Genomic DNA, 14,486 nt, shown 5'->3' on the forward strand with positions numbered 1-14,486 from the left:
TATAAATTCATAGCATTTCTCAACTCTGTAAGCAAGTTAGGAAATACATTCATAAATACCAAGAACAAAGCCCCCAAATCAAAACAGTAACTTCAAAAGAACCGAAACAGATTTTTAGAAGGCTGCAAAGTGTTTTGAAAACATTAAAAACAAAACTCAACGGTTGCCCCCAAATTTCTTGCTATGAGTTCTGTTTTTCACATCCCATCCTGAAGGGCAGACAAGGCTAAATCTATGACAGCACAATTTCTCAGGTATCTATCATGGGTTCCTCTCACTCGCATTAAACCCGCCATTGTTTCTCTACATAGCCTACTCTAGAAAGAAATAAAAAAGTAAAAATTAAAATAATACGGGTTTTTTTCCTACCTGTATATCCAATTTTATTTACAATGCCTTGAGAGAGAGAAAGACGTTATGGTACAGTTACACCAAACTACCCGACATCAATCTCGGCTGTTTACTAGCACTACGAGTACCAAAAAAAAAAGTTACACGAACTTTCACAATTACACACTAATTTTTAGAACCATCACACAATCACAAAAAAAGTTAACAACTTTAGAAATATAGAAAAAAAAAAGACATTGTTTTAAGAAGAACGAAGTTACTAAAAATATATTTTTTTACCGTACCTCCTTTAATTTTTTTTTCCAGAGAGTGGATCTTTACAGGTTATTAAAAAAAAGAAAAATTCTTCAGCCACGAGCCTTTGTATTTTATTTTTATTTAAAATAAAAATTCGCACAAATGATAAAATATTTTGTTTTGGCCATTTGGCTCCCTCCTCCAAATTGACACTTTATAAAAACCTTCTGTACTTTTTTCCCCCTCCCTCTCTCCCTCTCTACTACCTCCAAGATGGTAGGAAAGTTGTTGTTTTGGAGGGCAGTGGAGCTGCTCTCTGATGTTATGTCCTCTCGGTGCCTGTAGTGGTGCTATAGGAGGCTGCTGGCTCTCTTCTTGAGCAGCCCCAGCAGCCCTGCCTTCTTTGCTGGAGAATATATTCAGGGATTCCCCTTAATAATCACCTACCCTCTGAGCACTTTGTAGTTTTAAAATAATAAAGAGCCCCCAAAGCTTCTTCCCCACAAAAAGCAGGATCTTCTCAGAGACAGGGGGGCAGCAGCTCCTCAGCACAGAAGCCCGAGCACATTCCCAGTCCCTCTGCTGGGGAGGAAACTCTGATCTGTCAGCCCAACAGAGGGAAAGGGGGGAGAGGAGAGAGAGGAGGGAAAAAAAAGCAGCTGGAAAGGTAAGCCAGGCCCGGCCTGCATCCCCGGGCTCGCGTAGCGCGGCAGGCGGTGCGGAGGGTGCAGGGTGGGCGGGGAGGCGGGCTACGCGAGGCCGGGGATCGGCCGGAGCGGCGTAGGCCGCAGTAGGGGGTGCGGGGAGCCAGGGGGGTTTTTGAAGCTTTCGGGCGCCAGGAGGAGCGCCGGAGGGGGGTGAGACGGCCGCCGGAGCCCAGCGGGAGGGTCGGGGCGCGGCGCCTTCGCCCAGGAGGTGAAGGGCGGCGGGGGAGAACGGGGGCGGGCGGGCGCTAGGCCTCGGCGCGGCGCGGCCCGGCCGCTCCGCTCCCCGCCCCGCCGGGCCCCCCGCGCCGGGCCCCGGGCCCAGAGCGGGCCGAGCCCCGCCGCCGCCGGGGCCGGGCGGCCGGGGGGAGGCGGTGGGGGCGCCGCGGCTGGGGCCGCTCTTCCCCCCCCCCAAACCCCCCCGCCCCCCGCGCGGGGCGAGGGGCCCGCGGGACGGGGGGACGGGGGCGGCATTAATTTGCCGAAATGACTTTTAATGAGCGGTGGCGGGGTGGGGGGGGCACCCCGTCCCCCTGCCCGGTGCGGGGCCGCCGCGGCGGAGGCGGTGCCGGTCCCGCGGGGCTGCGCCGGCCGCGGCCTGGAAAGTTTCGCGGCGTTTTCGGGGTGCTTTATCCCCCCGCCGCCGCCGCCGCCCACCCCCCGCCCGCGGCCGTGGGGACGGTGCCGGCGGGGCGGGGGCACCTCGGAATGCGGCCGCAGGTTTCCCCCCGCCCGTCCCGTACCCCCTTTCCCCCCCGCCGGCGACCCCCTTCGGCCGGGGCGGCGGCGGCTGGATTTGCCGCACAACTTTTTGGGAGGGAGTGGGGGGTGGCTCTGGGGGTGCGGGGAAGCCCTCGGAGTGTGTCCCCCCCCCGTCCCCCCCCCTTCCAAAGCTGGCGGCACGTGGGGCCCCGGGCCGGCCCCCGGAGCAGGGAACGAGGGGCAGGGGCCAGGGGCTGCCTCGGCTGCACCTTCGCTCCCCGGCACATGCCGGGGCCGCCGGCTGCTTGAGCCCTGCTGGGCCCGGCCTGGGGTCCCTCGGCCGCCCCACGGCCCCAGGAGCCCTTGGTGGGACAGGAGGCACAGCCCGCTGTCACCTCAGCCAGGGGAGGGGGTCGCCTCGTAGCCCCTACACGGCACGGTCTATGTCTGGCCCCTGTCGTGTCCCACTGGGCACCCAAACTGTCCCTGCGGGCTGCGGGGAGTCTGTGTGAGGTGCTGCTGCCCCCCGGGACTGAAAATGAAAGGATACTTTCTTTCAGGGAAAAGAACGCCTGGTAGTTGTGAAGTGAGTGCACTGGAAGACCTACCAACGCGCTTCACCCCGCACAGGTGAAATAGCTCCAGTTTCTAATGCGGGAGGTGGCACATTTTGGTCAAATGTTCCTCAGTGTGTCTTTTTAGGTCAAAACGATAATGGGTTTGTACAAGTAACCTCAAATGAATTTTGCAAGTGACAGTGGCACTCACCTTAAAGCCTTATACCATCTGATTAAAATACACGGAGTTAGTTCTAACTTTGTTACTCAACAAAGTGCAATGCAGGTTTATTTTAAGGCCTTTCAGTTTTTTGAGGATTGGGAGACTTAAAAATAAAATTGACAAAATTAGGGCAATTCACTGTTCCCCTGTAGACAGGTGCCCTCCCCTGTGGGGTCCCCTGTACTGGCAGTGTTACATGCTCGGGCCGTACCCACCAGGTACCACTGCTGTTGGCTGGACTGGAGCGCTCGTGTTCTGTATGAAGCTGTCACTTACAGCCTGGTGACATTCAGCCTTTTGCATTGTTTGTAATCTATACAAAGATCACACAAGTTTAATTAATTGTGAAGCTATGTTATTTACCGAAAGCAACACAAAATTTATGTACTGAGGGTTATTTTGATGTTCAGTATTTTTGTGATGAGTGAATGAATTTGTGTGTAGGGTCTGGTCCTACAGAACTGTGTATGCCCTGTTCTTATGGTATGGTAAATCATCAGGAGGTACGGATTTATTCTAAGACCACACTGAAACTCCAATAGCTTATACCTGCTGAAGGGCTCCTCTGTGAGGGGCTATATTGGTTTATTTATTGAGTATTCCTACTGAAGCAAGAATGATATTATATTGTGAGAAAATAAGCTTATTTGTCTTTGTAGTATTGGGACTAAAAATAAGACAAAGGTATTATGTTTAACGTCATATGGAGGGGCAGGTTATCTATTATATGAATAAATTAAAGACTTGGACACATTTTTTTTTTCCCAAGTACAGGTGCAGGGCATGTTGTAGTATGTTTAATCTCTGCTTTATCTCAAGATCTTGCTTTTGGTATTTTGAGATAATGCTTTTAAAGTACGTTTCTGCCATGTTGCAATGTCCTATGGGTCCATTTGTTGCTGTATCTGAAGGCCACCTCTTTGCAGCCCTGCTCATCCTGGCAAAACCCAGGGCTGCTTATAACTACGTTGAAATAAGCATGCGTGACAACCTCCCTGCGAGGATGTGATAGCGGGACTAGGGCCTGAGACCTTCTGCTCAAACAGAGAAATCCTTGTTCAAAAGACTTTCAAGATACAGAGCCAATCCTGAACCTTCGGTCAGCAATAGCCATGTTTAGGAAATTACTTTTTTGAAATCTACAGGAATGTACTCTTGGCAGTCGTTAAAAATTTTCCTACATAAGTTGTTTTTTTTTTTTCTTTAGAAATCATCTGAAATTTCTAAAATTCGTAGAGTCTTAAATGTTTGTTGTTTTTTAGGGTTTGGGCTATCTTTGTCAGGTTTTCTCTGAGGTACTATGAGGTACAGATGAGTGAATCAGCTGAGATGAAAATTCCTGTTTAAGTTCATTTGGTGTAGGAAAACAAAAAGAACCTGTTCAGTTTGTGAGCAAAGACTTCCTTTTTCCTCCTCTTAGTTATGTTTTCTGCTCTTGTTTGTAACTAGTTACTAGTCTGTAAGTTCTCTCGCTGTTGCTATTATTAGGAATAATGCTTAAGTTTAATTTTGTATTTATTGTGTTAAATTCTAAAACATCATCTGTTTTACCAGTATTGCCTAAAACATTCTACTGATTTTCTGTTAATATATTGGACATCCTTATGCAATGTAAACTGCCTTTTGCCAGAGCTGAAGTAAAAAGCTTTCTAAAAAGGCAGAATGAGGGCAATACTGCTTCTTTATTCCTAGGTAGATCTTAACATATGAAAAAAAGTAGTCCAAAATCTGATTCCAGGTGGAAACTAAAAATACCTTGTAAGATCTTAACATGTTAAATGCCTTGGTCTGTCAGGGTACGTGCATGTGTGTTGCAGTACCTGCACTTCAGAGGCCTTCCTGAGTAAGGACTGTACTGCAGTTAATAAAAGTGTTCTGTACAGGAACTCTTGTAATTGACTTCGGTTGCTTCCCAGTGTTTTCTGTCTCAATTTGTATGCATTTACTGACAAAAAGACTCTTGTTTCCACAATTACAGCATTCTTGGTTTGGTAGCTGAGTGTAGTAGAGAATTGAGCTGCTAAAAGACTAGAACTAAGCCAAACTTACAGTTAGATCACAGCGTAGGGACAGAAGTTACAACTTTGTGTGTTGCTGTTGATCACAATTAGATGTGGTACAGCATCTCTTGATAGAACAAAACATTTCAAAGAGAGGTATTAGTTGCTATGAAATAGAAAAAAAGAATGTTTTAGATTCCTACTTAGAAGTACACTTTTTACTAATACTGGTTGGAAAGTTTTGCTATAAAATAGCTTTAAGTGCATGTCTTTTTGTCGTGAGTTTTATGGCTTCTGTTCATCTTGGAGTGGATGAAATTCCATGTTTCCAAACATCTTGCACTCCGTGTGTTTACTCGTTTTCAGGAAATGGGTCTAACAGTGGCAGGTACTTGTTCTTTCTTAGTCAAGAGGAAATGACAAAAGTACTATTTATCTTATTTGTGCTTGTGGACAAACTGAGATTCTTGTAGATCTGGCCCCAAGCTGATGGTTTTGGGAATGTATGGAGATGATTGTACCTTGTCTGTGAGAGGTCACGAACACACCAAGCAATTTACTGTGCTGTTTGCATTTGCTAATACTAGCCTAAATTTCATGTTAAAGACCTCTGTAGTTGTGGATTTTGTTTGGATGCAGTGTGTGAAGCTCTAAGCTCAGTCCTCTTAATTATACATCTTTTAACCACCAGCATATAATTGCCTTGCAATTTACAATGCATTTGGGGATTCCATTGCCTAAAAGGGTCTTACGTACATTGAATGTCAAGTTCTGAGCATATGTTTAAGAATGTATCAACCCACATGATTTAAAATACTCTAATATTTTCAGCACAGCATTTGCACAAAACTACCCATCTGAGTTTTGAGGCTCTAGTGCTTTGGGCTTTCTATTAGTTAGTGAGCCATTAACTTCCCTGTAGGCTACTCATGATGTCAGGTACCAGATTTCTGTGTGACATAATGCTGGTACTTGACTATGGTTTTAGTAAAGATCGTCCTCCAAAGTTTGCTGCTACACTCTTTTCCAGCTTTTCTGAAGGACTGTTTAGCTCTTTTGGAAAGAGGGTATGTGGAGTGCAGAGCTACGACTGTGCTGTCTTTGGAGCTGATGTGCAAGGATGTCCTACAAGAGAGCTGATTATGCCTGCACTGAAAAGCCAGTACTAAAATCAGTTGGGAGCTGGCTTGTTCCAGAGGGTAATAGTAGGTATTGGCAGTTGGACAGATGTGTACCTCTGTGTATTGAAATCTTTCATTTCTCTTTTTGTAGTCATTGTGCAAACCACCTTCAGTTATCTTGTGGACTACCAGTGGCTGCACTCAGCAGGACAAATAGCTCTGCTTCTAAGTGCTCATGTCTCAGAGTGTGACTTTACTCTGTGTTCTGCCTGTCCTTGCTATAAAGCCTTGCTGGGGTGGTAAGTTTGTTACCCTTCTTCACATGTCCAGATAGGACTTTAGCCAGAGGGAGGAGATTTTCTTCCAGTCAGCTGCTCAAGAATAAAAATGGGACAAGGGGAGAAGTGAATGTGTTACGAAGTTACAAATATTAGTGATAACCTCATAAGAACGTGAAAAATACCCTCTGGGTCAGATTAGCATGGATCCAACCTAATGTTCTGTCTTAGGCAGTGGGAATAAGTGATGCTACTTAGGAAGGGCATGAAAGCCCAGACACTTTTTTTGTGCTCTCTTCTCTTACTCTTCCATCACCCATATTTGTTAAATTGGTCATGCTAGCAGGTGCATCACTTATATCCCCGTTGTCTATGAACTTCTCTGTTGTCTCTTTGAACCTGATGGTACTGTCTGCTTCCACAGTCTCATGTGACAGCAGGCTCCAGCAGTTTACTACCTGTGAGTAGTAAAAATGAAGAAATACTTCCTTGATACGTTTTGAGTCAATCTCTTACTAACTTCATCAGGTACCCCTAGTTGCAGTATTGTGTAATCTGGTATGACTGCTCTGTATTTACCTTACTCCCTACCATGATTTCTTAAACCTCAGTCATTACATCATTTGGCAAGGGCATGCGTTTTGGGATTCCCTTCTGTTCTTTGCCCTGTTGTTTCTGACTAACTCAAAATCTTTTATTTAGAATCAGTTGTTGAGGGAAAATCTAGGTTCCTCAAGAAGCAGCTTCTGGTTTCTCATTCACAGGTTGTGGCTAAAGTTAGTTTGAGCAAATGCAGGCATAATTTTTTTTTCTGTTGAACCTTCCTACATCTTCAATGTAGAGTATAAATGCAAAGCCGAAAACAGCTTCCAGGAAGTTTTGAATTCTGATATTTTTATATGAAGTACAGCTGCTTAAGCATTTGCTTTTTCCAGGGGAAGTCCATGTTTCCGTCATCTCTTACTGAATCCTGTGGGACAAAAATAATTTCTCCCCCACCCACTATTTAGCTAAGTGTAGTTTCAGTTCTTCTCAGTTAAGTGACATGGGCCTATTCCATGCTTGCGCTACTTTTACATAGCAGCCAAAAGCTCTGTTAAGAACTCCGGTAAATTGTTAAAAATAATACACTGCATCAGATGAAATCAGAACGAAGAGATTTAAGTGTCTTCGTTATTTTTATATATATATTTGCACACACACACACACACGCACACATGCACTTATATGGTATGCCATGGAAGTGAAAGAAAAAAAAAAAAGCTCTTTTTAGATTAAGTCCATCAGTCTCTGATCTTGGCAGTGTTATCCACATAGTGATATGTCTTTTGGGGTGTCTGTTTAAGAATCTGCTAATAAAGATATAATTGCAAGTTTGAGAAAATTGCTGTGTTGGTTTTTTTAATATAACATTGGTTGGCTACTATATTTATTGGCTTTATTGTTCCTTGCACTGTTTGCAAGGAATTAGTTGCACTAATTGATTACTGTCAGGATTTTTAACATGATTATATTTGCATGAGCTTCTCTGAGTGTATATATTTTATATAGTTTTAGACCCAAAAACTCACGGTCATGCTCGTTTGTTTCCCTGGGGATTATTGTCAATATTTTTGTGTGAATGTTTCATGTGGCATTGTCCTTGTGCCCCGTATCTCTCAGACAAGTGAGAAGTGAAATACCATGCCTGCCTTGACACAGTCCAGTTAAATGTAAAAATAAGACTTAATTATGAGTTAAATCCAAAAATAAGACTGCGGCCACCAGAACAAATCTAGGATTATAGTGGCTGGGAACTGTGGAGCAGTTTCTTTACAGAAGCTCAGTGGAGGCACACAAGGTATGCATTTCTCACTGTTTACTTTGGAACCATCCTCAGGAACTCTTTTTCTTTGGTCTCTTCAGGAAAGAATTACAGCTGGGTTGTGCAAAAGAGGGGAAAATTAGTGATCCATCAGAAACTCTGCAAAGTATGATGGTAGTAGTTTAAAAGAAGGTGATAAATCAGAAGAAAATAGAAAGCAACATGTGGGTCACCCCAGCTGCAAGATACACTTGGTCTTTCAAGTTTTATGTCCAGTTCAGTATGGCACCTAATACAAGCTTTGATGAACTGAGAGAAGCAGACTCTCCAGCAAACGGCTTTCAGTCAGTGTTGTGTGTGTGAGATGCAAGTAATTAAGACTCATTTGATTACTTTTGCTGCCATAGTTGTCGTAATAGAAGAGTCCATCTCTCAAACATATGGGTTACAAACACTGACCACAACTCCTGTAATGGGTTGTGTTCCCATGAGACTTACGTTTTTCCTTCGTGTTGTTGCTGAATACTACTGAAGGGTATGTCAGTATCTGCCTGAGCCAAGGTGACTGAAAGGAATATTTGGTCCTTAACATGCTAAAGAAGAGATTGTTCCCTCTTCCCATTCTGTCTTTTTGAAGGGCACAGTCAACAATGAACTTTCTTGTTCTTAAGACTGATGTTTTGTGGAAAGTCATACTCCAGTGACTGGTTGGTTTCAAGTGTGTGTGTATATATATATATATATATATATAGTGTATGTGTTTCTATGCCTTGAGAAAAGTTGGGAAAGGTGATTGAACTGAACTAGGTGTCCGTGCTTACCTTGTGGCTTTCTGGTGTAAGCAAAGCACGAGGCCCCTGCCTCTGGGGTGGCTGCTTCCCTGTGTGCATGGAAAGGGAAAATGTGTGTCAAGAGGAAATACAAAGTTACCGTTATTGTCAAATGATTGTTCAGATTGCTTGCAGTAGTTACATCCTGTAGCACCTGTCTCCATTCACGGCCTCTGTATGCTGTGTGTGTGCATGTACAGCTGTTCCAAGAATTTTAAGTGTGCTTTTAAATCTTTAGTACTCTTCTGTCTTTCTGCTTCTACAGCTAGAAATATGCTAATGAAGGGCAGATTTATGCTGTTTACTCTGTGGGATAGGGTGTTTTGTTTTGCCCTGGTGACTTAAAATTGTTTTTCTAGATCCCCCAGTGCCATAGTGCTTTGTCATTTTCTCATGGTAATTTTATACAGCAGAAAGTGGAGGCTTGCACCTTCACAAGAGGAAAGTACATCTTTCCTGCTAAGTCTTCCTCCTTGTAATTCTGCCCTTGCCGTTTTGGGCCTCGGAAACAAGTAATTTCATTGAGGTGGTAATCTGTACATTTGTCACATGCTTCTAATTTATTGCATATTTCCTGACTCTCACCTCTATGAACATTCCTTCCCTTGGTGTATAAAACATATGGAACTGAACTGCGTACTGAATGAATACACAGTGTTCAAAAGAGTTCATTCCAGTGCTTCAGGATGACCTTTCTGAATAAAACCTACCTTGGGCAGGTTAAGCTTAGTGTATCACAGTAGCTGCAGAATGTATGTACTGTTAGTTTTTTTGAAACTGCTTTGGGATGGTTTGGGGGTTTTGTTTGTTTTTTTTAAAAAGATGATTGCCGAAGACCTCCATAATGTGGGGAACTGAAAAAGTACCTTATGTCTGCATGGATTTGCACTGTAGGAACCTACTTTTAATGGAAAACCATCCAGCCTCTTGCTGAATTGACATTTCAGCCCTTCTGGCATTGATGGGAGTACTGACTGATACTAATGCCTGCATTTCACTAAAATAAGTACAGTAAGGTAGGATAAACTTTGAAGAACCATGATAACCTCAGGAAAGACTGCATATGGATGCTTGCAGAAATTGTAAGGAGCTACAAGATCTGAAGGACTGGTCATCAGATGTGGTAAAGAAAGCTTTTCTCAAAAAAAAAAAAAAAAAGCTTTGTTGCAGTGACTGGCAAAATAATTTCGCAGAGCAAAGACAGTCTGTGGTGGTTTTGTAAGCAAAGATACCTTGAAGTAAACCCACTGCAACCAAATGGGTTAAACATCTTTCAGCTTGATTTATGAAAGCAAGTGATCTAATCTGACACTTAACCTTTTTCAACTTGTAGCTTCTAATCACTTTCTGGTAGATGAGTGAAGTTCTGTTAAAGTGATTTAAGTGTTGTGGCAGTAGAATTTTCTTTCCCCCAGTAATTTCTTTCGTGTTTTCCAACGATCTGTGACTGCTGATTGCAAACTATTGTGCTGTTGTTTTATTGAGTGCTAGCTGATCCACAGGCTTGGTTCATGTACCCGTTTACTTACTATAGCAATAGCTGTTTTATTCTGACTGACATTGACCCTTTTGATATTTTCCTTAGACAATCTGCTTCATCTTGGTTCATCATCATTCCAGGATAGTGGTGTCCTTGGGGCTCTCTCATAACATTGACATGGTACAGAAGATTTAAAATCAGGTATTATTTTGGGTCCTTCTTTCTGGCCAAAATGAAGCACACAACCTAGAACTGAATGCAGTTTTTCTTCCCTTATGTGATTTGTCTCAATATTTTGGTTCTTTCAGCTGATGTTCACAAGGAATAGAGTCACGTGATGTATGAAGGCAAACACATACACTTCTCTGAGGTTGACAATAAGCCCTTGTGCTCATATAGCCCCAAACTGTGCAAGCAGAGGCGACTTAACGGCTACGCCTTCTGTATCAGACACGTTCTGGAGGACAAGACTGCCCCCTTCAAGCAATGTGAATATGTGGCCAAGTACAACAGCCAACGCTGCACCAACCCCATCCCCAAGTCGGAGGACCGTAGGTGAGTTGTGGTTTCCTCTCTGCGAAGTGGGAAGCAGCTGGGATGTTTTATTTCAGTTGCTGCCTGGTTTCAGGATGAGGGAGGAGCTGGCCTGAGTGAATTGTGTTCCAGGATGTTCCTTTGAGGATTTTGTTTTAAGACCAGTAAATTTTATTTTATTTTCTGTGGGAGTCAAGTACTCAGTGAGAGGGCAGTAACTTAATCCCAAGGAAGTTTATGGGAGAGTTCACTGCTTTTCTCAAGTTCACTATAAACTGTGGATCAAACCTGCTACACAATATCAGCTGTTCTAACTCATTTGCTTTGTCACTCACAGTACATGCTCTTAGAAAGGCCTGCTTGTTTAGCCAGCAGTGCCAAAAGCACACTTCCATCTGCTTTTTCAGGACAAAGAGTTGAAAATGCTTCTCTTCTGGACATGGGGAGCAGTGACACATAGAGACAAATCCAGAATTACAATTCAGTGTTGGTGATTTGGTACTGGTCTGTAGTGTTGTTTTACTGGAATAAATATTACTTGATAACAGATGAGCCGGCTGGAAAAGTGCCACATACTCCCTTTCTTCTTTGCTTCCCTTATTTCTCTCCCACTCCCTGCCCAAATGAAGATGCCCAGAATGCCCAGGTATTAAATTCCTTGCAAAATATAGTCCTTGAAGTTGTTGAGAGCTGAGAATTAAAAGCAGGTTTCCTGAATTGCAGCCCATACTGTAACCACAAGGGCATTCTTCCTTGCTCTTTAAAACTTCCTGAACACCAGTCTCATTGGTGCTGCTTAGGTTGAAATAGCAGAATTTGTCTAATCTTGGCTGCCATCTATAAATGACTTTGTTTTTCAGAGCTGTCATTGCAGGTTTTGCCAGTAACACAGTGTTTAATTAACGTGTGTGTTAACTATCTGAGACCTGTTCTCTTAGAAATGCCTTTTTAAACCTAAAATATGAACAAAATATGCCAAAAAAAAAAAATCAAGCCACTGTTCACTGACCTTTCACATTATTAGCTGCCATTCACTAACCTTTTGCATTATTAGCAGTGTTCCCACTGTGCCCTACATATAACTTCCTTCTCAGCTCACAGCTCCCTCTCTTGTCTGAAACAACAGTTGGACTGTGCTCTAAATTAACTTGCACTTCACCTGCCATTTCAGCTGAGGAGACTGATGAAGTGAGAAAAAACATGAATGTTTGTCAAAAGCTGTAGGGCAAATGCTCAAATGGCACAAGATGAATAACTTTAAGCTGTAATTTGACAGTCAGTGAGTGTTTCTTTGCTACTGTACAATTGAGGCTCTTTGGAAATAAGCTCAGAAATGATCATAGAAATTGTTAGCACAAATGGTATGCTGTAATTTCAGATGCAAGAGCTGACTGAGAGAGTTCCTGTTTACCAGGGGTCATACTGAAAAACAATAGAAGTAATAGTACTTAATGACTTTTTTACATCTCATATGTTCCCATGGAATTTGTGATTTTTCTTTACACCTTGAATTGAGTTCACACTTTGTTCTTTTTGATTTTTCTCAAGTTAAAGTGAAGTGTGGTCATGACATCTGGTGTATGTTATATTAGAATAATTCAATTGCATGTCGAGTGTCACATTACAGTACTTGAAGAGGACAGCAGGTGTCTGAAAGAGAAAAACTTTTAATTTCAAATGAGAGGATGTGATATTTTGAAAGAATATTTTAAAAGACTGTTTCTCAGGGCAGAGTTTAATTTTAACAATAACATTTAATGAATGCTAGTGATAAGACTGTGGCTGTTCTAAACTTCTTTTTTTTTGGCAGGCAAACCTGTATCTGTTTCTTAGAAGACTTTTTTCACACTCTGTTCAATATAAAGATGTTTGCAGTGTCTGAGTTCTTCACTCATAGCTTTTCATTTTCTGTGTACAGAATTACTGTCAGATGGTCATTTTGTCAGTTTTAGACACGTAACTGTACATGATCAGAAGCAGGCTGTATGATGCTCTGACAGCTATCTTCTTTCATACTTTTAGAGATTGTTAAAAAAATGTATTTCAGGAAGATGCGTGCATTATATGCCAAAAGCTTCATAGTCTGTCCACAAATAATTAAGAAGAATTATCACTTAACCCCAGACAAATGAGATGCTACCAGCCACAAAGCTGGTTAATATGATGCTAGATTATTAGATTTATTAATAACCAATAACATTCTACAAATTAAATCTATTAATAGTGTGTGAGTTCATTGCCTTTTTTGAAGTCTGATTTTTCTATTCACCTTGTTTTTTTAAGGTATATATGTATGTGGGATGATGCACACATGGGTTTTATATCGCTGTTTTCTCTGAATACATCTCCTACTTCTTTCTTAACTAGATACACACAAAGATAATGAAATGCAACTTGATTTCTAAATATAGGTTTACTACAATTTAGTTGGGTTAAACACTATTTTGTCTTGAATTCTCCTCACTTAAGAGAATCTGTAAATATTTTGTTAATATACAAGCTGCTCCCCAGTTTGTTTGGGTCTTCTTTTAAGTAAGTGATGGAAATTGATATCAGACCGGGGTGTACTAAGAGGCAGAATGCATTTGTAGGTAGAAAACCTCACTGTCTGAATTCTTGCCTTCTCAGTGGATGCAGGAAACTGTCCAGCTGAAGTCTTCAGAGCCCATCACATTTCATGTGCTTCATGTTAGATAATTTTAATGGATATCAACCCACCCCATGTGTGGACTTCATTTGACCTTACCTGCACAGAATAGTGCCTTTGGTGCTCAATGAGGAAGGGGAAAAAAACCTGTGTTAGACACTTATTGTGATACTATCAACTGAGCATAATTCACTGACAGGTTACAGAAGTGACAAACTGGGCCTCTAAGACAGTCTTATTAGAATTGGCTCTTGTAGGGTCAGCTTGGCCCTAATGGCTTTCATGCTCAGGCCTATGTGAAAAGCACTGTGCTACTTGCAGACTCCTGTCTTCCCAGTAATCTGACTTCCGTGGAACTTGAACTGCTTGTGCAGACTCTGCAGCATTGTGTGAAGTCAGAGCCAGTTCAGGCCAGGGCCAACTAAAAAGCCATTCTGGGATGTGCAGGGTGGGGAAATGTGGGTGCATGCCCCTTTGACTGTGCACAGGGCTAGCAAGAGCCTGACAGGGTCAAGGCAGAAGTGGTGGTAATGAGAACTGTGCCTAGCCAAAACTGGTTGTGTGCAGTCTTCTTTACCCAGAGAAGAGAGAACTGCTCTTCCTGGTTTCTTCTTGCTCCTGTTAGGCCAAGGTGTAACAGCCTTGGTTATACTGGGGGGGAGAGGCAGTTGACAGAGCCTAAAGCACAGAGCCAAGTCAGGGTCTACTGGAATCTGAATGCTGTAGCCTGGCATCCGTGGGTTTGTGTCCAGAGGAGCCAGTTGGCTCTCAGTGTTGCAGTATGGTCAGCTGTAAGAGCCAAAGCTGTATTCTCTGCCATATAAAAATGATTCTGTTAGAGTTAAATGAACAAGAGAAGCCCTAAAACTCTGAGAATTTTAGCAAGCCTATTACCTTTCCACAGACTTACTCACCTTTTCTATTTCTTTTTTTACTGTTATTGCAATGAAAACAGACTATGCAGTTCTACTTCCTCGCATCAGCACAAGCACAGGATGACAATATTTTAAGTTCTGAA

General features: G+C 42.8%; 1 protein-coding gene across 4 annotated transcripts in view; it reads left to right on the forward strand.

The window, feature by feature from the left end:
* The first annotated feature begins 907 nt into the window (after positions 1 to 907).
* INO80D (INO80 complex subunit D) overlaps positions 908 to 14,486 on the forward strand; it is a 46,116-nt gene continuing 32,537 nt past the window's right edge. For 2 of the 4 annotated variants that reach the window (XM_066189739.1, XM_066189741.1), the window contains exons 1-4: positions 909 to 1,255; positions 2,555 to 2,624; positions 10,393 to 10,488; positions 10,596 to 10,842. In XM_066189739.1, coding sequence (XP_066045836.1) covers positions 10,625 to 10,842 — 218 coding nt within the window. In that variant the 5' untranslated portion in view covers positions 909 to 1,255; positions 2,555 to 2,624; positions 10,393 to 10,488; positions 10,596 to 10,624. Of the gene's footprint in view, positions 1,256 to 2,554; positions 2,625 to 10,392; positions 10,489 to 10,595; positions 10,843 to 14,486 lie in introns of all 4 variants that reach the window. The other 2 variants (XM_066189743.1, XM_066189742.1) reach the window with 2 other exon arrangements.

The sequence above is a fragment of the Chamaea fasciata genome, unplaced genomic scaffold (genome assembly GCF_029207755.1).
Source record: "Chamaea fasciata isolate MVZ Bird 193981 ecotype frontalis unplaced genomic scaffold, bChaFas1.0.hap1 SCAF_8, whole genome shotgun sequence".
Taxonomy (NCBI): Eukaryota; Metazoa; Chordata; class Aves; order Passeriformes; family Sylviidae; genus Chamaea; species Chamaea fasciata.